Raw genomic sequence first — 27553 nt, forward strand, 5'->3', positions numbered from 1 at the left:
GCTAAGTAAAACATTTATAAATTAATTAAAAAAAAACATTCCCTTTTAGTGTTTTACAGATTTTTAAAGTGTAACCATTGATTTCCCCTACTGAGATCAGCTATACTCATCAGGATTTATATAGAAAAATATTTCTGGCAACATTCATCATTTTACATTTGTTTCCCTACAGTTCTGTGAATTGTTAAAGAAAAAAGGGGGGGGGTTGGGGGGGTTTGGGGAAATTCCCCAAGTTTAAGCATTACTGTGCGTGTACACAAAAGCGGAAACATTTCAAAACTAAGAGCAACGGGAGCAGGTTTGCATAGATAACAAGCACGCAAACACATGGACAACACTTCACCAATTAAAGGAAAAGCAGCCAAGATCAAAAAAAGGAAAGAAATAATAGTTAATGAATAAAAATGAACCTCAAAATCCTTTCTGGATTCCACTGAAATTACACACAGACATTTCCCAAAATCCTATAGCCAGCGACTGAGAACAAGCAATTACTTTGTCAAAAAGCTTCATTACTCTAGCAGTGTTTTTCCATTTTTGTCAGTTTTAAAATATTTTAGATAATCTAGAGGTCAAGCCTCCTGGAGCCATGTGCACTGGTGTAGCCTCTGAGGCTGAAACACAAAACTGGCACTTTTTCAGGGTATGTACACAACTGTGCCCCATTTACATTTTTAAAAAAAAAATATATCTAAATAGCACTAAAAACACCAAAGAGGGCCAGTAAGCTGTTTACTAGGCAATAATTGGCACCGCAGCTCCTGATGTTGTTCCTAAAACAGCTGTTTAATATTCACCTCTTTGCTTTAATACATGCCTTACATGCTTACACAAACCACAGCCAAAGGCATAACATCACTCCTAAAGAAATTTTAGCTCCTGTCAACGTTTTGGAGCACCTTCAAAGTGATGACTCAGTAAGAACCTGGCATATAGACAGATTTCAGAAACCCTGAACAAAGGCTTAAGGACAGTTAAAATTTTAGATGAATATTTAAACCATATTGCCACCACTTGAAACAAATAAACACAAAATGTGAACTGGTGCTTAAGTAAAAATATGAAAGACTGAAACGATGCTTAACTACGCAATGCATTTCTGGAAAGCAATCACCCCAATGGACTAATTCAAAGTCTGAGCAAAGAAAAGCTTGCTTGTAAAAGATAGCAATTAGGGCAGATGGCTAAGTGGGGACAAACGGATGGTCTGATAGATAAGTGGATAAGAGTCCAAGTTGCAACTTTTACATCCATCTTCTTAATTTAACCAGCATTTTACACACATACAACTATTGAAAATGAAACGTGATTCAATTTACAGGTCTAAAACAAAAACCTCTCTCTTTTTTTTTTCTTTCATTGAATGGAACAACTCTAAAACCTGATTCGGAACATTAACATGTGTACAGAACGTTAAAGTAAGTGTACAGAAAATGTGACATTGTCTCTATGGCTGTGAATAATCTGGAAATAATCAAGGTAGATTTTAGCTAAATTGCCCGCACAGTCAGTACATATTTAAAAAAAATAAAACAATATAAAAGAAGAAGAAAAAAAAATGTATTGGGAGAACAAACCACCCACACATACATCAGCACATGCAGTACCTTCACAATGAGTACTAAATTCTCCTGGGGGGGGGGGGGGGGATCCCAAATAAACTAAAACTAAAAAACATACAGTGAACTTACTGCCTGCTTCAACACTGAGATGGCTTCTGCTTCTCTGAACTTGGCACATTCCCTGCACAGGCTGGAACTCGCCTAAAACCTGACTGTCTCGTCATCTACGAAACCGGCCACCAGGGAAACTAAATGGCCCACTTATTCAGAAACTAAATGGAGCACCATAAAGAGCCAGTAAAGGATCAGTGCCTTTTCAAAAATCTAATTCTCCTGTTGCTATGATTATCCCTCCTCCTCCTGTTGTTATTCTCTTTCCAGTCAATTTCCTGTGCCATTTCACACAGTCTCTCATGACCACCTCCAGTCAGTCAGGATATTCAAGCCACTGTACTTGGAATAAAATATAATTTGACAAAAGGAACATAAAAAGTGGAGCATGCACTTTTCTATTGTGGTATGCTCTTTTGGTGACCTCTTTTTAACCCTCTGAGATCATGTATCTAGGAACAGACTCTTTGAGATGATCATACTTGACTGGTTAACTCTCCAAGTTTCCCCCTATAGTGTAACTACTCACTGAAACAGTGGATACATTTGTGACGTACATTAGTGGCATTCTATCTGGGTTTGTGATATTTTTGTATTTTGGTAACAGATGTTAAATTTGGTAAGAGAATTATAACAAGTCACAATTTTGCATCAATGTGTTACATTCTTCTTTTCATGTCCGGTCACTAAAATATTCAGCAAAAAATAATGCAAATACATCATATAAAATCTTAGGGAATCTTTATGGAAATCACCGATGGAAGATGGCAATTTATATGAAACCTGTAAAATGCAGTGTACCAAGCCTAACACATTTATTTCTGTGAATAAGAAATTACCCTATATTACTATATTAAAGAACATTATATTGAATTATATTAAAAATGTGCTTTATTTAGGCAATGACTTCCTTCGGACTAGCTAGCGAGCGAGCTTGTTAGGTGAAACAAGTTCTAAAAACCTATATATTTTTTGTCTGCAGTATCTTTTCAAATACTTAGACTATGGCACACAATTGACCATCATATACTATAAATAACTAAGCAATGTTTTACCAGGCAGCTTGTGTGCTCAGTGTCAAAGACTCCATTCTCAGTAGACAACAAATGCACCCAAGGTTTCAGTGAGTAGGACACTGTATAATTCACGACAGCTAACTGGCCAGCGTTCCACATTAATTTTATAATTGTAGCTTGTATGACAGATTTTCTTTCCTTTTCATAAAAAGGAGAAATAACACTCAGTTATAGACTTATATTTCAACTTAGTTACACCAATCCTGTTTTAACAACTGTACTACTTGGACAAGACTTGAAAATATTGATACTTAAAGGGTAGGTGTTGTAAGAATTCAATGGCATGTTGTCATTTCCCTCACGTTGTTTGGATAAAAGGGGTTGTACGTAGTAATCGTTCAGGCCTGCTGGCAAGGCCCTTATTATGGTTATTGACAATCAAGCCACATTGTGAAAATCAATTCCCTATTCAATTTCTACACAAATAACATAAATGTGCAGGTTTTACGGCGCTTTGTTTATATTATTCAGTAGATTCTTTGTATAGAATTACTCGGCACAGACCTAATAATATAAAAAGATCAAAGCAGCATGCCTCTTACATAAAAAAAAATGATATGTAGCGAAATAACACCAAAGATTTGCTTTAGGGAGTGCCTGTGTACAGCCATGTTAAAGCAAGTTGCTCTGAGCATAATGTGTAAAAACATTATACACATATTTTATATAGAATATATACAAGATTTATATTGACAACGTTCTAAAGCTTTAACAATTAAGCTCTTACATATCCTGTACAATTTTAAAAAAAAATTATAAACATACATTACACCTATCCTCACACGCTTGTTTTCTTTTTCCTTTTAAAAACTGTGTGGAAGATTGGGCACAGTGTCTGTCACTCCTCAGTGCCCTGGCTGGGTGGAAAGGGCATGGCCACTGCATGCTCCTGTGCCAAAGCTGCCAGCTCCTTAAGAAACTCAGAGAAAATGACAGCACAGTAAACAGTGTTCTTCACCCGCAGTGCCTCTGCCTGTTTCTCCAGACTAGAAGCTCCAGTTCCAGCCACCACGCCGCGGAACAGAGCGCTGTGCAGAGAATGGCCACCGTCCCTGACATGTGCCAGAGCCGCCTGAGCTGCATGGCGTGCTCGCGTTGGACTGTTAGTATGCCTCAGTATCAGCTCGCCCAGTGATGGCTTCCGACTCTTTACTATAAAAGAGAGACATGCATTTATGTAAGAGAAGCATGGCAAAGAAAATTCATCAGATTTATATAAATAAATAAATAAATAAATAAATAAATAAATAAATAATCTGATCAGTAGAGTAATTAACATAATTAACCTGATCAGCCTATTTCCTTTAACTTGACCTTTTCACACTATCTTATGAACAGATACCCTTTTCCACCATTTCTTGTTTTCTCACTAACCCATTGAGTCTGATCGGCGGAGAGGAGGTACTCCCGTGGGCGAATCTGTCCAGTCTAGTTTGCCTCGTGTGACAAGGAAGCGCCGAGCCTTCCTCAGCATAGCTGGAAAGTCCTCGTGCACTGCAGCAAAGGCTTCAATACGATTCTTTATAGATCCAAGCACCTGAAAAAAAAAGTTAAAAAAAAAAAGTAAAGGAAGGTGACATCAGTGCTTGCACATATACTTAAATAGGAAGGTGAAATGGTAAGTATTCACACACACCAATCAGGCATAACATTATGACCACCCACCTAATATTATGTTGGTCCCCCTTTTGCTGCCAAAACAGCCCTGACCCATCATGCACTGTGAATTCTGACACCTTTCTTTCAGAACCAGCATTAACTTCTTCAGCAATTTGAGTAACAGTAGCTCGTCTGTTGGCTTTGACCACACGGGCCAGCCTTAGCTCTCCACAAGCATTAATGAGCCTTGGCTGCCCATGACCATATCACCTGTTCACCACTCTTCCTTCCTTGGACCACTTTTGATAGATACTGACCACTGCAGTCCGGGAACACCCCACAGGAGCTGCAATTTTGGAGATGCTCTGATCTAGTCGTCTAGCCATCCTGCAATTTGGACCTTGTCAAACTCGCACAAATCCTTACGCTTGCCCATTTTTCCTGCTTCTAACACATCGATTATGAGGACAAAATGTTCACTTATCCCATCCACTAACAGGTGCCATGATGAGGAGATAATCACGATGAGATGAGGAGTTATTCACTTCACCTAATAAACATAATCTTTAAAGAGCACCTATCCAAAACCAATTGACTGCTGAGGAAAAAAACAGATGGATTTGACCCTGTTGCTACATAACATTGTGCAAAAACTCTTCTGAGTACCATTGCACTTCACTTGTTAATAGTCAAGGTCAGTTTATTGTTTGATTTAAAACTTGTGGATTATATTTACAGTAGCAGATAGTCGCGTATACAGCAACTTTGTATAACTTGTTTAACATCTGTAAACTTTTAGTAAAAAATAAGAATTATTAAGAATTATGCACACATTTTTAAAGAGTTTCTCCTAGCATAAAGCTAAAGGGTAAAGCTTATGTAAATGTGGTTTTGAATGGTACAAATAAGTAGTTGAAATATACTGGACTGTAATACGTTTTGTCACGATGGACAACTCTGCTACTTTACTGTGCTGTGTTGTTATTCAGACAGTGTCTTGTGTCCAGTAAAGTCATACCTGTATGAGAGACTTGACACTAGGCTGGAACACCATATTTGTGTTAAGAAGGAAGGAGCGGAGGAGAGGCTGAGGGTAGCAAGCAAGCTGAAACATGATGCCTGTCAGCAGAATGTTCACATACAAGGAATTTTGCATCATGTTCTCCAGCTTTGAAAAGAGGACCGTTAAAAAGGGACCTGTGGACACAAAGTGGACACAGTGGAAGATTTGTTGAGTTCAAGCTAGTCATTTTTTTGAAGTGTTGACAATTCTTGAACAGAATACTTATCACGTATGCAAAGCCTCAAAAGACTTACCTATGTATGGCTGTGCTTGCGGCTGTCCAAGTGGTCGTGCTGGGCTAAACATTGCTGGAGTGGAGGTTTCAGGCTTTGATTCTTCAGCTACCTGCTCAGTCTCTAATGAAGGGCACTCCTCATCTGTCCGATTTGAATCAGGAGGATTAGATAAGGGATCGTGAATGAAGTCATCAGTGCTTCGTCTGTGAACTCTCCTTCCCTTTACTCGCTCTTCTAGTTCTCTTAGCTCTTGGTGGAATGCTTCAATGCTGATGCCCTGGCCATTGGGGTCTTCTGACAGTGGTTCAGATGGTGCTTGCTCTATCAGCTCATCGATCAGGCTCTCAACTGACTCCAGCCCTGGGCTGCTGCAGCTTGTGGTGATGAAAGCGTCAGCTGAGCTCAAGGCTGGAGTAGCTCTCGGTCCCTCAGTGGACTTACACTCCTGGGATGAGAACTGCAAGTTTGACGGGCTCATCTGTGGCTGTGGAAGCGCAGAAGTTTGCACCTGAGATGGTTTCATTGCTGAACTATACTCTCCCTGCAAAGGAAGACTGGATTCTGTAGATACAATACCCACCCTTCCATTCATGCCCAATTCTTCCACTCCTCCACTAGCATCTGCATCTCTCTTTACCTTCTTCACCTCCATCCCTCCATCAGACATATCCACACACTCATCTGCCTTTACTGTGCCATTATAGAGTGCTCGATGTGGAAGTGTGTGTGGTTGCCGACCAGCAGGTTCTCCTGCCCCTAATGGGGGAACTGCTGATGACAATGATGATGATGGCTGCAGAGAGACAGAATTGGGCAACAGGCTGCGTTTCTTGCTGCGAGGTGTGAGGCTGATGCAGTTCTTACTGATTGTTACATCCCACTCTCCACTGTTTCGATCTGAGCTGCTCCACTCTGCACGTGCTGCTGCCACTATGGCTGCCCTCTGCTGCATGTCTTTAAGCCCGCTTTGCTGCATGGAAAAGTGTTCAGGCACCATATTGAGAGACGGGTTGGATGTGGGAGGCTGTGGAGGAGGTGGTGCAGAGTTGGGGGAAGGATTTTCTCCATCATAAGGGGCTGACCAGTTCCGACAGGCCCATGAGCAGAGCTCAATCCCCCGCCGTGCATCTCTGAGGTACTCCAGGTAACCAGACTCAGTTTCTGAAGCATCTGGAGGCTGATGCATGGGGCTATTGGGAGATGGTGTAGAAATGCTGCCCCGAGGAGAGGAGGGAGTGTTGTCAGAGGCAGCAGCAGTGGAGGACGGGTTGCCTGTGTTTTGCTGGCGAATGAAGAGAGCCAAGCGGGATGGAGTGCTAGGCTTGGCATGAATAGGTGACTCTGAAGTGGGGCTTCCCAACACTACAATAAGAATAAGAAATGAGATGTTTTAATTTGATACACTGCTTATATTAATTAATAACTGTACAAGTAATTTTACAGTCAGTGGTCATAGACAAGCACTTGAAATTCTGAGATTTTGTAATACTGTTTCTATCTTGGTCAGAAAAACTTCACTTCATAGTGAAGTGATCTATCTTTCTTTGATATGTTAATTCTGGGGCAGCACAGTGGCTTAGTGGTTAGCACTGTTGCCTCACAGCAAGGCGGCCCTGGGTTCAAATTCCGGGTTCGAACAAGCTGGGGCCTTTCTGTGTGGAGTTTGCATGTTCCCCCCTGCTTGCATGGGTTTACTCCGGTTTCCTCCCACAGTCCAAAAACATGTACATTACATACAACATAGTAATTCTAAATTGCCCATAGGAGTGTGTGTAGTTGTCTGTCTATATGGGATGGACTGGCGACCTGTCCAGTGCTGCATGTTTGGGGTAGGGACAGAGAGATAATACTACTTTACCCCTGATTCAGACAGAACATGAAAAGTAAGTCACTTTAGGACTGTTAGCACTGTTTCTGAGTCTTTAAAATTAGCACCCATAATAACCCGCTGACACAGTATAACCCCCCTATATGCACAGCTGCAGTTAATGTGAAGACATGCTGAATATTATGCCTGCTGATTTGAAATGCACAAAAAAGGTGCTGAAATTGATGGCTGGTTTACGCATTCAGACGTGCCTGTGATCTAAAATGGCTCTGCAGACCAATCACACTCATAATGTTGTGACTGTGAAAGATGTTTTCTAATAGGATATTACAAGCTTGAACAATTTTCAAAACAAATTTGCCATCAGCACCTCTTGATTGTTATAAAACAACGGGTGTCCAAATTTTTAGCCTGATGTAAAATAAAATTTGCATTCACAGGCCACACACACTTTGTAACAATAAAAAAAAACAAATAACAGTCCTAATTGATTACCACCACTAGCAGTGCATTTTATTTCAATTGCCGAATCAATGCATGGGTTTTAAGCACTTTCTGATGAATATTTATGAACGCTGTGTAAATTTCATAATGTCTCTTAACATTATTCTCCTTAATTACAGTGACTGACTGCTAACAAACGATGCACATTCCTTTCAAAAAGTATTTGTTTTGCCAGCATGCCTGACTTCTTCTACGTACATTTTTTTATTTTTCATTTGTTGACCGTCATCATGTCTAGCCAAAAGCTTGACAGAACTAATGCAGGCATACAGAATTAAGGTTTTGAGTAAGTTGAAAAGCAGATTAGGTTTTGACTTCCTTTACATGACAGTGACACCAAGTGTTCAAACCAGGAACCTCTGGATTTTTTTATATCATAGTAGTTCAAATTTTATTTTTTTTCTAAAATATCTAGTAAGCCATTTCAATAATGGCAGCAGGCAGCAAATGGACTGCAGGCTGTAGTTTGGACACCGCTGCTGTGTGTAGCATGAATATACTGTTGCCATTCAATATTTATAGAACAATTTTGGCTAGTTCCCACTGATTAAGCCTTGTTTAGTAGGTGTGCTTACCCTTTCCCCAGAAGGCAGGTTCCTCCTCCTTTTCATTACAGGCTGCTGTGGTGATTCGGCAGCATTCTGGGATGAGAGACAGGAACTTATCGGCTGATTTGCCGTAGAGGTCAGTCTCTCTGATTGCACGGCGTTGACTCAGCATCACATGTGTGCAGGGCAGCAAATACCTAAACGTACAACAGCAAATTAATGACTACGCTGCCTTAAAAGCATATTCGGGATCTAAGAGGAATTTAGGTAATTGCATATGTGTGGCACAGACACACACCTGAGAACAAGCTGGAGCATGAGGTCTTCACAGTTGAGGGAGAGCAAAGTCTTGAAAAGACTGAGAGAGACCATGCACAGCTACATAGAAACAAAAGCAAAGAAAGTTACTAGACACCACCAGCCTATCTTAAATCTACATGAAGACTTTGCTGGTTTCAGAGCTAACTAGACAGCTACACAGGAAAAAGATACAAAGTTCCTCTCCCACTGGAAAAGAAAATCAGACAGAATTTCCAGGGGCCCAGACCTACCCGTGAGTTGCTGCTGATGCGTGTGAGCAGTGTATCGAGGATTGTGTCGTTGTCATGACGATGCAGCAGTATGAAGCAAAGAAAGGTCTTGAGGAGGGACTTTTCTGAGATACTGCGTAGAAAAAGGTCCAGATATGCCGTACTTGCTATCATTTCATCCACAGATGACTGGATTGAAAAAGGACCGACAGAGAGAAAAACAAAAGTTTATAATATTATATTGCACAGCAATGGCAGTCACTGACTATGCCCATAATTAATATCAGACACAACCTCATAAACCTAGAATCAAACCTACAATTCTGAATTCTGTCTCACCTTGTGCAGGGCAGGGCCCATGACTGGTACCAGGAAGCCATTGTGGATGTAGTCAATTAGTTGGCAGCGAACGAGTGGGTGTGCCACCTGTACCACAGCGTTACAGAATTCTAGACTGTTCATGAAGAGAACCAGAGAGGACACTCCCATCCACTCCTCCCTCCGGAGAGCATGCCAGTCATCACCACGCACCTCAATCTTCCGTGGCAGAGAGGAATAGAGTGCACTCAGGCCTGTTGCTAGTACCTAGGGAATAAAGTTATAGATTAAATTTCCTGTTCAGCTAGTCTGCAGTGTTGAGCTAGAGAATAGTGTGTAACAGAGAGACAGAGACTGCTGTAAATAATGATTAAATGATTCTTTCTAATTTTAAACTTTGTTTAAAAAAGTGTTTTTCCATAAGTAGATTAGACATGTGGTTTTCTTCTACTATTAAAAAAAAGAAAAAAAAGAAAAAAAAGAAAAAAAGGTAGGCAGACATGCTAAATTGTCGCTAGGTCCGAATTATATGAATGTTTGTGCACTGTGCCCTGCGATGATGGATTCTCCTGTGCAGGGCCCCGTGTTAATGGGATATGATCCAGATTCACTATAACCCTGGTCAAGGTAAAGTGGTTGCTGAAGGTAAAGTTTAGGTTACAAATATAGAGGTAAGCAGAGCGTTTGTGTTTGTCACCTTGGGATCATTCCTGGCATTTGGCCAGAAATCATTAATGTGGATGAGATAATTGTCGTTGTGGTTGAGACATTTAAAGCTAATAATATACATGTGACTTCTACAATGAATTCTAACAGTCTGTAAATGTTGTTTGGCCTTCATTTAAATGGATCTAATATTTAAATAACTTAAACAAATAGCAGGTACATTTAAACAATCAAGTGGTTTGTGTCCTTCAGTAGCTTCGGAAAGAAATCTTTAAATGCAGTTTTCTCACTTTTCAATATCAGGGTTAGATTTAGCACATACTTGAAAAAAAAAACAAAAAAACAGTTCCATTCAGGAGAAACTATCATTTTTAGTACAATACAGTATTGGATTGGAAAGCCAAATCATTTGCTTTTGCTATGCACTTAAGACATCAGAGTTTGGGATCAAAATCTGAATATGAGACTATACATGAGAAAGCATTCAGATTTAATTTTTAAAGTGTTGCCAATGAGCTTAAAAAACATAGCGCTCAAGGTGAACATTCTCTGCTGTCTTCAATTCATTGCAAAAACAACAGAATTGGCCATGCCATTCTAACACGTTTGGAGGGGGCTGAAAAAGAAAGTGTCAGTATTTCACCACTTGAAGTGTTTTCCCAGGTTGCTACCCTTTTTATATTGAAGAAAATAACGTTGGCCATAAATAAGCTTTACAATCAGACAATCATGACACCATCCACCATCTCTCTCTAGTCTTTTGTTTTCCCAGATGTACACACATGCACATGCGCACACACACACACACACTTACCGGACAGAAGTAGGAGTTCTCAGTAATGTAGCGGGCCACAGCGTGGTTGCTGGCTGAGGTAGCCATGACCAAAAGCAAGGCATCACGTGCTTGCTGTCCCAGAGCTCCATCTCGATGGATAAATGGTACCAGCAGAGAGAAGATCAGCAGGTTTGTAGGACCCTGCTGTATTGTCCCACACTTAAACAACAGCTCCAACACAGCAGGCTGCCTTGCCATGGACACACAAACCTTAAAACACACATACACAAAAATCTACATAAAGCAATCCCAAACAATAACATGTGAGCATTAACTGACACTCTTGACCTTAATCTGCATGATTTTATGCACTGCAATGCTGCCCTATGATTAGCTGAATAGAGGCTGGCATAAATGAGCAGGTGTACAAGTGGACAAGGTAGACAATGATTGTATGTGAAAATGTTTTTAAATTGCTATATATATATATATATATATATATATATATATATATATATATATATATATATATATATATATATATATATATATATAAACACTGAAATTTATGGATCAAAATCTTTAATTGTAATAAATGTTAATTTGCGGTTTTAACAAATTGAAGCCCACACATACACACCTGGTTGAGCAGCATAACGAGGCTGGCCTCCAGGTTAGGGGGACAGCCGAGTTGAGGGTCTACACAGGCTCCCAGCAGGATGAGTAGTGGCTGCAGCACAGCGCTGTTCTGGAGCAAGGGCTGATGGGATTGGCCAATTAGCATTTCAAACAGCTTCAGTAGAGCTGTTTGACTATCAGGGTCCAGACCACGGCGCACATGCCACTGTACCAGTCGCTCCAGGATATTCTCAGACACCACCAGCTCCAGAATAGGGCCAAAAGCTGAGAAAGAGATGTAATAATAGCAACATTGTTATTGGGCTTAAGTTTAATCCACACTTCATGTGAACACTCAATCAATCAATTTGTTTTATAGTCAGTGCATATTTTCTATTTGTTGCTTGACCAAAGCTAATGTGGGAAATAGAAAAATCTACTCTTCTGAGACATTTACAACAATGAGACATGTAAATTGTTCTTAAGCACCTACTCAGATGAATTCTCAGTATAAAATACTTCACAAATCACAGATGTGCTTGAAAGCCTACACATGGTATTTGGCAGATTAAAGTGGGTTATTCTGAACCTTGTGGATCGCTGTCGCCCCCTGCTGGTCTTTCCTCTGCGAGTAGACACAGCATTTGATCAGTGTGATTCCTCACTGCTGTCAAATCATCAGCTCCCCCAGCTGTAGAGTCCCTTTGCTCTAATACCCATGACACCTGTTAATGTGGATGGAAGCCAGGTGTGAGAAAACAGCAGCAATTTTGAATGCCTCAGGCTTTAAGCTGAGGGATGTTATAAAATACAGTGGTTGCCTATAATAGATATTTTATGTAATATATATTTTATTTGAAATGGTCTCTATTTTTTCCACTAGGCTTAACATAACATCCATAACACAAAATTCTGCATTTCTATGCATGTAAGGCATGTGACATAGCTAATGCCCAAGATGGGTGTAATAGAGTTATTTAAAAGAATCAGGATGTAAGAACAAGAAGATTTTGTGTATTATATAACAGCCTTGGAACACAAAAAGAGCACAAACACTCTTACATATCATTGTGACCATGTAATGGACACGTCAACAGAGGAGGGTGTTTCCTAGCCTAGCTCTGACAGAATCCAAGATGCTTTACATATTTGTCTGAATCTCAGGTCCCAACACACTTGTCCGGCACAGTCATTCTTGGATGAACAGAATATGTTCCTGGAACATGCTTTTGTTTTTTCCTGAAACCTTTCCTTTAAACTAAATTGCTGCCATCTGATGTCAGCAGCGTATGCTTCCTTTTAACAACTTTACACAGCTTTACTTAATCTATGAACTAAACTGCCGAGGCACACAACAGATTTAGTCTCAAAACTGGATAGAGCAACTGAAGAAGTTTTCATTCAGCTTCAATTCAAGGAATAATACTGATGATGTCAAATTTGAGAAGAATCATGTTTATGGCTGTGTTGATGGAAGAAGAAAAATGCAGCTTTTCTAGGCAACTAGAAAAATGTCACACATAAGGCCAGGACCACATGTATAGCAATGTAAGTCGTTTTTGAATAGGAATATACAAGACTATACAGACAATTCACACTCTCATCCTGAGCGTGGTTCAGGCACTAAGGCATATACACATGCACAACCCCAAGCAGATCCTGTTTTAGGGAGTCCTTTTGTTCTCCACTGTCCAAATACCTTGTGATTAAGACTCAAGTGAGCAGAAACTGCAACTAGAAAAATCAGTTTTGTGTCTGTGTGCCTGTATCACCTGTCTCCAATGGTTCTCAAACACCATCAAGCATGTCTCGGGGTCGGCAGTGCACGGGCTAGATGGGGCAACGTTGCGACTATTCCGCCCCTCTGGACCCCTGGGAGTTATACGACTCAGCCAGCTCATCTTAGCTTCTAGGTCTTAGTTCAAAATTCTTGAAGTAGGGCTCTTCCAGGACAGAGGGGATGATCAGGAGAGAAAGGGAGGGGAGAAAGAAAAGGAGGAGGAAGGGAAAAGAAGAGAGGAGAGGAGAGGGAAAGAGGGGAAGGAAGGGAGCAAGTAACACAAAACAGCCAAAGACAGAGTGTGTACAGGTACACAAGAGAGAATGGGAGGTGAGAGACTAAAAAGGACGGAGTTCGGCCGGTGTCCTCAGCAAGGGTTGTCACGGTAACAGGACAGTCAGAATGTGGGACTGAAACAGGTCAGCAATGTCATCCAGTCTGTAGCCGACACCACTCCATACCTGCAGGGGGACAGAAGGACCGAGTCATGTCAGTGATGTGTGCTGCACACCTGCAATGCAACAAACAGTAAATACAATATAGGAAAAGAAAGAACAGATGAATATACACACACACACACACACACACACAGTGCATATCTGCTCTCTTTGCTGATCAAAGCTCTTCCACTGATTTGCATCTATTTATTTCCAAAAGTTGCAGTCCTGCCTACTGGAATGTGATTAGCCCATATCTACTGTCCCCCAAACCTCCAGTCTCACTCTTCTTACTCTACTCATCTTGCTTTAGTGCCTTGGTTATTTATTATTTGCGAAACACTAGGGTGTTACGTGCACAGTTCTAACTCAGATTGTCATAATGCAGAGCTCTCTGAACATTTTTGGGCAAAACATCACAGACAGACAGTATGAAATTTCTGCAAATCCAAGGTTCACCCTTTTTATTCCAGATATACAATATATAGCACTACTGCAATTATCCTTTCATTCATACGTGTAACATAATTTACTAAAACCAAATATGAGGTTTTGATACAAAGCAGATGTTTATATTTGCAATATAATTTTGGGTACAGGTAGAAACTGCATGAGTGGCGTTGTTCACACACTTGCTGTGTATCATGTACATCCAGGACTACAGTAATATGGACCCTATTCATTTAAACATGGCTTGTCTGAATGTGACTCTCAGTAACAATTTAGAATATAAAACACAAAATCTGTCCAATATTATTTTGTGAAATAAATTAATACAATGAAAAACAGGAGATTTTAAGTTTCTCTCACAACCCCAATTGTAAATCAAGTGACTCTACATGGGGCTGCTACCCCTAGTTTGGAAATTCCGTCTCTAATAAGATGTCGACTCCCTGTCTTTTTTAAAACAAAGGTTTCTTAAACTCACTCCAGTGATAATGTTTGCTCTTTTACCATCTGCTGATTCATTTTATTTAATTTTCTTGAAAAGGTTTAATTAGAAGCTTAAGTTCCTTTATGCATAGCAAGCCATCTTGTCATGTGACATTCCAGCAAGTTTTTGTAATGGTAGGGTGGAGTCCCTGGAAAAGTTTAAACAGAGGAGCTCTCTGCTGGCGTGTCATTAGGATATTTAGGTTCGAAGCACCAGTGTATATTTTTTAAGACATCAATGTCATACAAGGTTTTCTTTCCCACAAAATGGAACACAAAATTGACAAGTAAGACAGATCTGAAGTTAAAAGTGACATTATTTGATCTCTGATAAATCTTCTAAATAGTTTATAAATAGAACGGAATAGTCTTATAAATTCCGTAACAAGCAGCGCCCCATGAATTCCACCCCAAAAATTCAGAAAGCTTCCTGGAACATCACAAGATGGCTTGCTTCCCAAAAAGGAACTCACTCACCCCAAAGGAGGGAATCATGCCAAGGGAACCACAAGGTAGGAGGGCTGAAACGGCACCAGAAGCCTGTGCTGAGTCTCAAAGCACAAGACAATCTATGGTCTGTCCATCACGACTATGCAACTAACAGTGACATTGGCAAGAGCAGTGACAGAGCAAAAAACCAAATTATTCTAGGTACAGAATGTGCAGTTCTACGCTGCCTCACAGGAAGTAGCATAGTAACACGTGATGAACAATTCTGGGAAGAAATTACCTAACATTTTCAGAGATTTTATGACTGGAAAAAAACATGGATCTAAGGTCATACAAAAGTGTAGCGGATCTGCCTCCGATCTAACATCTGTAACATTACACAGCCCATGCACCAACACTGAAAACTCTTTATTCCTTAGAAAGCAAAGCAGACTGACAGCAGACTACTGTTCATCAGCATAATTACAGACAAGTGAGGTCACTGCACTACAACAGAAGCCAGAGAGATGAAATCTGCTCTGAATTCTTTATCTGATCTGGCTATAAGTAACAATGTGCAGAACATTTCCTGCCCATTTACTAGCAATGGCAAAAAGAAAAAAGTATAGCAGTTCAAAAAAGCAACTGGTTTGAAAAAGACTATTTGCGCCAAGGCATTTTGAACGCTGGGGAAAATGCTTATACCTTCAGAAATAATTTGTATTTACAATTCTGTATTTCAAATATTTGAAAAAAAAAAGTGAAAAAATATTTGAAGAAACATTTGAATAAGAGAAAAAAAACTGTTTCCATAATTTGCTATAGATGGCGCTGTTACTATTTTTGCACAACATTGTGAATGCTATTTCTTGAAGTAATGAATAAATGGGAACCATGAAATGCCACTGCAACTGAGAAGTCAACTTGAGCTATTCTTCTCCAATCTGAGCTTCTTCCCTGTTTACAGAGTGACATCAAATCAACATGGAGGCACATAGTATCAAAAACAGACAAAGAAAATTTTTTTACTTTTAATATTGACTAATGTTGATTATTGATTAATCTAAACTATTAGCTTTAGATTAATCAAGATGTTGACATTTTGGTTTGTTAAATCTAAAACAGTGACTATACATCACTCATCTAGAACAACTTAGATGCCTACATTGTTGCTTACAAAATATGAACAGCAAAAATGACCCAATTCCAAAACTGACCGATTATATTTTAGGTAGACTTGTTCATTTGTATTTTCACTCCTGCACCAATGACATACCTATGAATTGATATTCAATCCTTTCTTTGTTGAGCTCTTGATAGATGTTTTTCTTGATTAGAAAATTATATAAAACTATATAAATTATATAAAGAAAATATGCTCTAAAACTCACCTCATCACATAATCTAATCATATTTCCTTCAAAAAAAATAATGCTTTGTTATGCTGAATTCTTATTGTTTTGCATATTTAAAAAATCTAATTTTATTTGAATACTTTAGCAACTAAATATTTTACAATATGATAGAATTTGTATGTTAGCTGCTCAAAATGCCAACAATCATTTCATAATGCTATTCGAAATGAATCAGTGAATCTTTTAATGTTCTTGCTGCAGCATCCGAGGGTCCTGTTTCCAATCCAATCCGAATGCAATTCATGTGAAAAAACACTGCAGGTAGTGAAGAGTTAAACCAGGGCACACATAAGGCCATTGAAAGGTTTTGCATCATTTAAATTGGCTGGAAAATGCACAAATCAAATTAGAGCAATGGCAGCTGAGTGGACAGAGTCCTGCACCACTGACTGGACAGCGGGGAGCGGCCGATCTTAGCAAGCTCCCTGAGCAAGTCTATTCTCAACCCTCAACACACAAAGCTTTTCCCGGCATGGATTTATCATTTTTAGAGATGCATGCAACATTCTGAGTATACTGTAGTACACTGACACTGCTAAATAATATAGGCTTCTTAGGCAACAGTATACCTGAACCATTTTGTAACATGGGATATGCTGTGTTCTTCTTCACTATAGAGAGTAATCTCACAGAAGCGTGAGCAATTATGCACATTCATTGAGAAGTCAAAGCTGTGTTCCAAACAGGTGCACTAAATATTATGCCTAAGTATTAAAGACATCTGTATTGTTCTGACATACTTCCATAGCATGGTTGAGCATGGTTTGTAGTTTTCATGAGTCTGAAAATAAAAATAATCTCCCATGGTTCTAGTAGTACAGAAGAATTACAAGAATAAAAATACAAGACTACTGAATTTGTGTAGGGTTTTTTATTCTTCTAAATTTGCAACACAATTTGCAGGGTGTTTTTTTGTTGTTGTTGTTTTCCAGAAAATTAATTGCTCAATTTTACTCAATTGGTGAAACTGCATGCACGGGATTCTTCTTTTAAACTCCTACCATGTAATTAGACACATGTAATTACTTTCTTGTATTCATGTTCAACACACATGAACTGAAAAGTGCTTTGGCTGGATGTGTGCTGTAATGACGGCACGTCTTGGCCCAAATCTGAGGATCTATGTGTGGTATTTTTAAAACATTGCAAGCTCTGCTGCATGTTTCCGATTTTGTCTTGATTATGCATTAATTTCTGTGATATTTAGGAAAATAATGACATGTTCAAGCATCAGTTGTGTCTGCTTATATAGAATTTTAAATCATGACAAATTTAGCAAGAACTTTACTAAATTAGTCCGATAGAAGACACAATTGTAAATACTAAAATGTAGCTGACTAACTTCTAAACAGCTAACAGCTCTGAATTAATCATCGACAAAACCTGAACCCAAGGTACAAGGTGCTCTGTAATATACATATACAATTTCAAGCAGGAGCCTGCTTTGGTATCTCAATTTCCTGTTGATGTAAAAACAGACCATGGGAGAAATTTACAGCTGTAACCCGTCACCTGCCTACAGCAATGAAAATGGAGAAAGCTGACAGACCTAATGGGACACTGCGTTATGTTAGAAAACAACTAATTCCCACATAAACCTGTAATAAATCAACATATTAATAGGAACAAAATTAAACAGCGATTAACTTAGTTCCTGCATCAGATAGGTAACTTTGCTAAGTAAAGAAATCAATTGGCAAATGGTACACGTCACAAAAAAATGTGATCTTTTACAGTAATTACGAAAAGATCTTTTTTACTGTGTAAAATTTCTAGACTACATGAACATTGTTAGTGTTAAACACATGAACAAGTCCACAAAGCTCAGTTTCACACAGTTTCACACCTGAAACTAAGGTCCATTTATTCTTCCATACAAACATGCATGTAGCTTGGATGGGATGAAGGATGGCAAGTTGGAAAAGTCATTACCCAAATCCAAAATGTATAAGCTGCCTATGCAACTCCTTAGTGACTGCTTGGTATGGACATGAGATTGAACACATGCAGAAACATGTGGGAGAACCAACCGCATGTTTCACTCTCTTCAAACACATCTATCACGTGCTTGTTGGTCGTAATGCATCTATACTATATAAGAGGACTTAAAAAAGGTATCTGGACAACTGATCTTTACAACCCTATATCTGCCTTCCACAACCTGCTGCCACAAAGTTGGAAGCACCCATGCTCCTGAGTGGTGCAAGAGAAAAATTGTCACCCAGAAATCAGACTGAGATCACAAGTTTGAATCCAGACAATGCCACAGTCATCTGTCCAAGAGAGCAAAACTGGCTGTGCTCCCTGGGTGGGAGGGATGGCATATATTCTCTCTGCTGTCAATCACAGTGACACTAGCCAATCATGCTTGTCAGGTCTTCCATGCAGCAGGGGTGGATAGCTCTATCCTGTGCATGTGTTGCACTGCACTTTGATGCAGCATTAGAAAAGCAGGTCAAAACGATGAGGTTGGGTGGATTCACGTGTCTTGGACGAAGCAACTGAATGGAGACCTAAATGAACTGATTGTTTGGACTGAAAAAAAAAATTGGAAGCACAACTTCCAATATATAGTGTATTTGTATAGTTTGCCAAGGTAGATGTTGAAAAACTCACAGTGCCCTGACCTCACTGAACACAGCTGAGATGAACTGGGATGGCAGCTAGCTTGTTTGTTAGCAGTATTTTCTATATGCTAAATATCAATATTTATTATACACCAATCAGGCACAAAATTATGACCACCTGCCTAATATTGTGTTGGTTTTGCTGCCAAAACAGCCCTGACCCATCATGCACTGTGAATTCTGACACCTTTCTATCAGAACCAGCATTAACTTCTTCAGCAATTTGAGCAACAGTAGCTCGTCACTTGGATCGGATCACACGGGTCAGCCTTCGCTCCCCACGTGCATCAATGAGCCTTGGCCGCCCATGACCCTGTCACCGGTTCACCACTGTTACCTCCTTGGACCACTTCTGATAGATACTGACCACTGCAGGCCGGGAACACCCCACAAGAGCTGCAGTTTTGGAGATGATCTGATCCAGTTGACTAACCATCACAATTTGGCCCTTGTCAAACTCGCTCAAATCCTTACGCTTGTACATATTTCCTGCTTCTAACACATCAACTCTGAGGACAAAATGTTCACTTGCTGCCTAATATATCCCACCCACTAACAGGTGCCATGATGACAAGATAATAAGCGTTATTCACTTCACCTGTCACTGCTCATAATGTTATGCCAGTGCATGCTGAAAATGTAGCATTGACTTACAACTCTTACCTGTAGCACAGTGTATCCTAGAAAGCTAATGCTTCATATTTCCTGTGATAGAGAGGGAAATCTGTGGTAGAAAATCCTCCTGATAGTTCTGGGGTAGAGCTTCACACAGCACTCTCTTCCCACCTTCCCAAGGTCCTGTTCACACTCTGGAAGAGAACAATAAGACTAACTACACATTTTGTTGAAGGTATTCAGCCCACCCAAGTTATGGCTCCATTCACACTAAAATAAAAGAAACAGCTTTTGTTCGCAGCAGTGGTAAGCCTGTTGAGTTTATGTGCCACCTAAAGACCTTCGTGTGACAAGTGTCTACGACTCAAAGGGATATCATTTTTGACAAAGACATTCTTCTGGCCATCAGTTTGGGTTTTGTGAATAGAGCTGGAATAACTTTTACTACGGTTTGGATTTTCTATGTAAAGTAATTTATGATTACTATACATATGATTATTCAAAATTGTACTGGACACTTCAGGTTAGCACATGGCTTACATTTTAAGAAAATCTTGTCCTTTGTAGATTGCATCTGATCTAACATTAGACAACTTTTGGCATAGAAATCAAAGATACATGATTAAAAAACATGATTAAAGAATTCTGGGCTGAAAGTAATTATTAATAGTTAAATTAAAACCAAAACTAAACCTGTGGACTCGGATGTAATACTAATATTATGTGATGATAATGAAATAGTACCAATATTACCAAATGTCTCTAAATAAAAGTGTCCATTAAAAAAAATGCATTCTTTTATTTATTTTTTTTTATTCTGGCAGGACTTGCAACTATAAATCTAGGATCAATATTTTACCTATATTTTAGCTACACTGAATCAATGATAAACACATGCCTATTAATAACAGCTATTACAAGCCCCTGCAGCAAGCTAAATAAACCTGTAATCATCATGATTTTCACACATAGTTTACAGCTAGGTTAAGTCAGGACCAGAAAGAAGAGGACAAAAAGACAAACGGGGAGAGAAAAGAAGAGAGAAGAGCAGTGCAACTGTAACTTAGCAAACCAGCATCGTTTCATACCACTAACTAGCTAAATGTACTGATGTATAATCTATATTTAAAAGCATAGTTTGGTCAAGGATTAAAAAAATTTGCTTTACACAATTTTTCACAAATACAGATTAATCAAAAAGACTGCATGATAAACACCTATTGTGTTCTTTAACAGTGCAGCAATGGCGTTGCATTAAAAATGTAAGGAGAAGCAGCACTGGACAAATAATAATTCAGTCAGCTGGCCCAGCAGGCACGCAGAATCTCCAGTGTAATTGTCCAGATCCTGCATTGGTAACCTAGACAACATACCTTACTAGAATAAACACACAGCAAGCTACTTAACTAGTTATGTGCATTACCACAAGCTGAACTAACAAATACATAAACTCCCATTTGTGACCTCAACCAAAAGTCACCAGTTCAACAGATGTTTTTTTCACAGCTATGAGCTCAGATGTTCTCTCCTAACACAACAGTAATCATGTGTCTAGCATGTTTATTTTCTTTCTATATGATTAACTCTGACGTGACTGCACCTTTTGCTTGCACAAGGGTTACACTACATGGCCAAACGTTTGTGGACACCTGACAGTCACACCCATTTTCCTGAGTTATTCCCTGAACTGTTGCCATAAAGTTAGAAACAACAGTTGTACCTGTACCTGTACCACCTGACCTCCACCCCGCTTGAACCCGACTTCCTCACCTGATCTCACTAATGCTCTTTGTGCTGAATGAGCATAAAGTCTTCCCAAAAAAGTGGAGCTTATTATAACAGCAAAGAGGGGAATAAATCTGAATGAGATGTTCAACAAGCACATATGGGTGTGATGGTCAGGTGTCCATAAGCTTTTGCTAATTTTGTCTTTTGTGCAGGTTAATGAATCTCCATAGTTATAAGCATTCTACAATCAACCAGATCACGTCTCAGGTGATGTACTTAGTGTAGCAGGCAGTCGGCTTGAGAAGCATGAGTTTTAGTCACATCAGTGAGTAAAGTGCATTATAGTTAAAATTGCATAACAATCGAAAGTTACCGCTTAGCCAACGTCAACAGAAAGTAGGGTTTATTATTTGTTCACTTCTTCTTGTTCCTACTTGTACTACAGCTGGGAAAGTATGTGTGTAAAAAAAAAAACACACAAAAAAAAAAAAAACACACTAACAACCTTGACAGGAAAAGCTGCCCGGGCTAACTTATTTATAATAAGATCATGCATTTTCATTATTGCAGCATAATAAGTAATATAGTCTGTATTATATAGGCAGGGCGGTTGTACAGATACCGAGTATATGCAAGCCATTTAGGTAAATACACATAGCTGTACTTTACTGAAACACAATCTGCTCCGTGTGACTTAGTGGGAAAAGCAGAACACTCAACTCTAAGTCTCAGTCGCTGATTTAGAGGACCACAAAACCACAAAAAGCCAACAACTGTTTAATTTGCATGACCTTTTCAAATAAAACGTAAACACACACAACGTGGTGCCACAAAATGTAGGGGAAAATCATCTGAATGACAGGTAAAGGCAGAATTTCCAAGTGAGTCTAAGAGCTGAATAAATGTTATTTTAATAAGATCATCACTAAAAATAACCACATTAAAATATTAAAAAAAAAAAAAAAAAAAAAGTCTCACTGAATCACACAAAGGCTGCAACTGATAATATTGGTTGCTGTTGAACTAAGAACAACATACAGCTTTTATGCAGTAAGACAACTGATATAATTTTTCCATGTGCTCTCATGGCTGTTTTTTTCCCCTGATAGTTTATTGCATGGATCTGGATATCACTGTTTTACAGTACTGCTTCTCTCTTGCTCTTAAATCAGGAAATGATGACTTAAATTAAAATATTTTTATTTCTACTAAATTTAAGTCTATAATTATAATTACATCTGGTACAGAAGATAACAGTGTTACACTCAAAATAACATTTTTTTTCATCTATAATTGTTTATATGAACTCTTTCAAACATGACAGGGTAACTGGAGTGGCCTTGATTTTGCCTGATTTTCGGAAGCTTTGCTTTCTTGTGCAGTTCACTTCCTGCTCAGTGCTGCCTGCATTCTGCATCATGACTTGACATGCGCTGAATAATTCAGAGTTAAGTGTTTTACAGCCAGGGTTTGCCACTCCTCACAGAAACACACAGAGAAATGCTGCACATGCTGAAACGTACCATCTGTTTTGTTTGGTGGTTTGGGTTCGTTTTCTAGACCACACAGTCACTGAGAAAGCCCTGAAAGCCACTGTATTGATGAATTTTGGGGTGTATCGTCAGGGCATCCAAGACGGAGTAGATGATCTGTCTGTATAAAGACGGTTACACAGACATGAGGTTTTAACTTGATCTACCAATAACTCCTCGAGTGTATTATAATATACCCAGAGGTACTGTTTATATAAAAACATTTAAAAGAAAATGTATTCAAGGTAATATCAATATGGAATATGTGCCAGTAAAGAGAGGAAGGAGGCAGCTAACATCAAATCAGTAAACAGATTTTAAAATAATATAAAAAAAATCCTTTCTTGAGTTTAACCTATGTTACCCATGTATTGTTATATATCTCCTATTGTTTGTAACACAAGAAACAGAACTGTGAATAGCTTCTATTTTTTAGCTCAAAAAGGAGCTAAAAGTTCAGAGACGCGTCTTTCTTACAAAGTCATTTCCGCTCTCAGGTCATAATGAATCATTAGCCAGAGGTCTGATAATAGCAGGTCATTGTGGAATTAGAGATTGTGACCATGTCACACTACAGCCATATACAGATCACAGAATAAGCTACAGACTGAGTCACTGGGAAGAAAGAAAAAATAAGAAAAAAATGGCTCAGAGTTAGGAAAGTTCACAGGGCAACAATGACGAGTCTCAGGACAGCGTGTTTGGCTATTTTCTGCTAGTGGCCTGCTTTTGCACTGGCACAGTGGCTGCAAAGGAGGAGGGACTTCCAACAACATAGTGCACATCATACACAAGAACTGTTCCTGTAATTATGGAAATGGAAGAACATTGTAAAGAATATGGCAAAAGAGAAAAGGGGGTAAGGTTTTTCAAGCTAGTTACTGTAAGGGAGTTCCTTCTTGTCAGTACCCTTGATTAAAGGTTATGGATGATACAGTACCACTTACTGATACTGAATGAATCACTTTACAGTGCTTTCAAAGAACAATAATGTGTCCTGTAAATATAATAAATTATAAATATAATAAAATCTATCCTAAGCAAAAAAGAAACTTTTCCAGTCCCAATATATACATTTCTTTTCCAAATCAAATTTCAATCTTTGCCATTTTTTACAGGATCTGATATGATTTCTTGGATTTCCATATTGTTGGTAATATGATGATGATAGAGTATCAGTGTGTTGACATTTTTAGTTAACATTAGTTGACATTACGTTACCTAAAATGTCAATTTAGTTGACATTTTTAGGTAACGTAAAAAACAAAAAAGAACAGATTTATATTATATTATAAGTGCAGGTCCGTAAGCGATCAAAGTCCAGTCAGCTTCACAAGTAAAAGAGAGAAGAAAAAATCTTCAAGAAATGACTCCTACCCCTTTGCCCTATTGTGCATTTCTCGCTCTGTGTGTGTGTGTGTGTGTGTGCGTCTTTATGACAGATTCATCTAGAACATCCAGTGCTCCATGGTGCCGTTGTGTGGTTTTGGTTTTAAGAGCATTATGTTTGTACATGGTTTTATGGCACACAGCTATTGAGCTCCATAAGGAAGCTCAGCCATTATGAACTGCAGGGCTCTGACATGACTCACCATGAGTCTTGCTCTCAAAACTAGCCTCATGCTGCGTGTGGGAGAAGAAGCAAGATGAATTTGCAAAAGGCTTGCGTGGCAGAGTGGTGACAGAGAGAGACATGCACTTTAGACCAAGTTACCAAGTTGATCAGCTTCCCCTCAGGCACGTTGAGAACTGTCAAGTGGAACAAACAGTCAAACCAGGCAAACGCGTCCACCTGTCCTTACTCATCTATGCTTACTTGCTGACAGCACTCAAGTTCTGACTTGACTTGCTCGGAGGGTAGAGTAACTAGTCACGGAGTAACTGAAAAGACTTAAAGGATAACAAGACAGCACCCTATTTATGGACCAACCATTTAGAAAATTAACTCTACATTTCATTTTATGTGGCCTAAGTGAAAAATAATCAATAAAATACTCTGTATATCCAATGTGACAAATGTAAATAAGACAAGCTTAGAGTCTGATTTTTTTTGTCATTTTGCACTGAAGTCTAGAAATGAACATAGAAAGTTTTGCTCTACTTTCACTCTACCTGACTTTTGCGAATGGATCCGGAGCCTATCCCGGAAATACTGGATGTGAGGTGAGTATACTAAAATGCCAGGCCATCATAAGGCACTACACGCACACACACACCTAGAAGCCATTAATCTTAGAAACCAGAGAACCTAGAGTAAGCACATGAATGTGGGGAAAACACGAACAGTAATCTGAGCTCAGGTTTGAAGCAGGGACCCTGGAGTGGTGAGGTAATACCGACTACACTACTGTGTGCTAATATTTTCTGTAAACATGCATTGAACATAGCCCTCAAGCAGGTATCCATTCCTTAAATATAGTCATGTATTAATTGCCAATGTAATTTAAGACACAGTGGGACTTTATAAAAATGAGCAAAATGTATATAACTGAACGCTGTAGGATCACAGACAACTGGAATCACTTTTTTCCCCTCAGTGTAGTTCGGCATCATTCAGCTTCCTAGACGTTTCTTCTCAATGGTTGAGAATTATTTCTGAAATTTATTAAGGCAGTTCCACTCTTAAACAAACTATTTCTTAATTTATTATTATTTTACAAAACTGTTTATTTAGCTATTAGAATATATGACTCAAGTTGCTCAAGTGTTTGCACATTTGGGTATGTCATTAATTTTCAGTAGCTTCAGCTCCACAAAGACAGCAACTCAAGGACTTGATTAAAGCATGGACCTTGGAGCAGTGAGGTGTTACGTCTGATGTTATGAAAGTACAATACAGTGAAAGGGTAAACACATTGTAACTGAGGTAGTTTGAACAAACACATAAAAATAAGTACCGAATCTCTGACCAAGATTCAGGCACTGCACCTGGCACAATAAAGGCCATATGTTTACAGACTAACGGCCTACTTGTACAGGACACAGGTCCCGTGTAGGTCAGCGTCAGCTGGGGTCAGAGGCAGAAAACAGTGCACCTGGAGCAGAGCGGGTTAAGGGGAGCAGAGCAGGCAGCGCTGGGGTTTGAACCTCAATCATCTGACCAATACTCTATAACCTTAAAGAGTATCTATGAAATGAAAATATGAGGCATGTCCAAACACAAACAAGCATCCTGGATCAGAAGTTCATTTTTCCATATAGGTTTTCTTAGAAACTTTTTAAACTTTTGCCAAGGGCATAACTTAACCTATTATTTTTATATTATTATTGTTTAATTATGCTCCACAAGTAATTTTGTTGTTTTTCCTGGAGCACCTTTACACTAAATGTGAAAACTAAAATCATTTTCCTACAAATTTTAACAATTTCTTAATATGGATATATAATTACCTTTAATGAAGATGAAATGCTGCGGGTTCTTTCCAGAAACTGACCGCTTCAGATGACAATTACAATCCTAGAGACATGCCAGTAACATAATAATAAAACATGATCCTACATCCTCATATAAAACTAATCCAAACCTAATAGGGCTTAAGAGATAATATGTTTCCATTTATACAACTGCACTGCTCTTTACTTTTTTAATGTGAACTTTGATCACTTTACTGACTCAAGAAACGTGACCTGCCAATGTAATCTCTCTAGAATAGACAGCTTGCTGAGATAAGCTTGGTATGAACATCAACACACACACACACACACACACACACACCTTGTCCTTAGGAATTCCTGGATATATTTTGCTGTTTCACAGGCTCTCTGAAGAAGGGACTGTTACACACAGGGCCAGCTTAGCTCTACACACTGTTAGCTTCTCCAGGCTGAAATAAGGTTAGCTCGCGGTACAGTGACGATGAGTAAACACTTTCCATTCAGCTGACGTTAATCATTGCTGTCATGCACCACAGTGTTGTTAGCTAACATTAGCTTACTCTGAGGCTCAGCTGGACTATGGGGCTAATTAAAAGAAAAGCCAGCCAGTTAACAAGTATCTCAGGGTCAACTGAATCCGAAGTGGACCCGAAACTTGTCAGTAATTCGTCTCAAAATAACACTCACCTTCCTGATTAAAGCTGCTTTCCTCGGAGCCGGGCTCACTGGACGTGCCAATATTATTGAAGGAATAACTGTTAGCTAGTCTTGGCTCTGCAGTTAGCTACAGGCAAACGGCTCTGGTCTTCAACCGAATAACACCTAACGACAGAGGAAGACAACATCAGACAGGCCACTGGTCTCGCTCCAGTACGATTCGCTTTCTCTTTCCGTCTTCTTCAGTACGGGGACTGTCCTCGACCATCAAAATCTGTGATAGCTCAATCCCTTTCCCCTTTCGCAGCCATCTTCTTTCTCGAGTTCCTCCGTTGCATTATTTTTCCTCACCCGTATTCTGGAAAACCCGCCTCCTGCTCTGGGATTGGTTGACAGTTCGTCCACATGAGGAATTCACCAATTGGAACAAAGAGTCAGCCCTCGCGCAAGAGGCTAGGGCTGATCCGAATGCGAGTGGGAAAATAAATAAGGCTCCTCAAGCACACACCCACACGCAAAGGGACGATGTGACGTCTGGAACCGCTACTCATGCACCGAGCAACAAGACACACCTCTGTCCTACACACAGGG

At 39.3% G+C, this 27553-nt stretch overlaps 1 protein-coding gene across 7 annotated transcripts; it reads right to left on the minus strand.

Annotated features, from left to right (window-relative positions):
• fhip1b (FHF complex subunit HOOK interacting protein 1B) lies at positions 1-27432 on the minus strand. Of its 7 annotated transcripts, XM_058391798.1 has the most exons (16): positions 26993-27432; positions 26321-26387; positions 22922-23051; positions 19719-19864; positions 13207-13675; positions 12024-12159; positions 11457-11719; positions 10856-11086; positions 9397-9642; positions 9079-9246; positions 8826-8905; positions 8555-8724; positions 5666-7009; positions 5367-5545; positions 4124-4286; positions 3-3901 (listed from the first exon to the last, which is right to left on the minus strand). In XM_058391798.1, the coding sequence occupies exons 5-16, from the start codon at positions 13333-13335 to the stop codon at positions 3588-3590; spliced, it is 3423 nt and encodes a 1140-aa protein (XP_058247781.1). In that variant the 5' UTR covers positions 13336-13675; positions 19719-19864; positions 22922-23051; positions 26321-26387; positions 26993-27432; the 3' UTR covers positions 3-3587. The 7 variants fall into 7 exon arrangements, with proteins under 7 accessions (XP_058247786.1, XP_058247781.1, XP_058247780.1 ...); XM_058391797.1 differs by lacking the exon at positions 26321-26387; XM_058391799.1 differs by lacking the exon at positions 22922-23051.
• Between the last annotated feature and the right edge of the window lie 121 nt (positions 27433-27553).

The sequence above is a fragment of the Hemibagrus wyckioides genome, linkage group LG06 (genome assembly GCF_019097595.1).
Source record: "Hemibagrus wyckioides isolate EC202008001 linkage group LG06, SWU_Hwy_1.0, whole genome shotgun sequence".
Classification (NCBI taxonomy): domain Eukaryota; kingdom Metazoa; phylum Chordata; class Actinopteri; order Siluriformes; family Bagridae; genus Hemibagrus; species Hemibagrus wyckioides.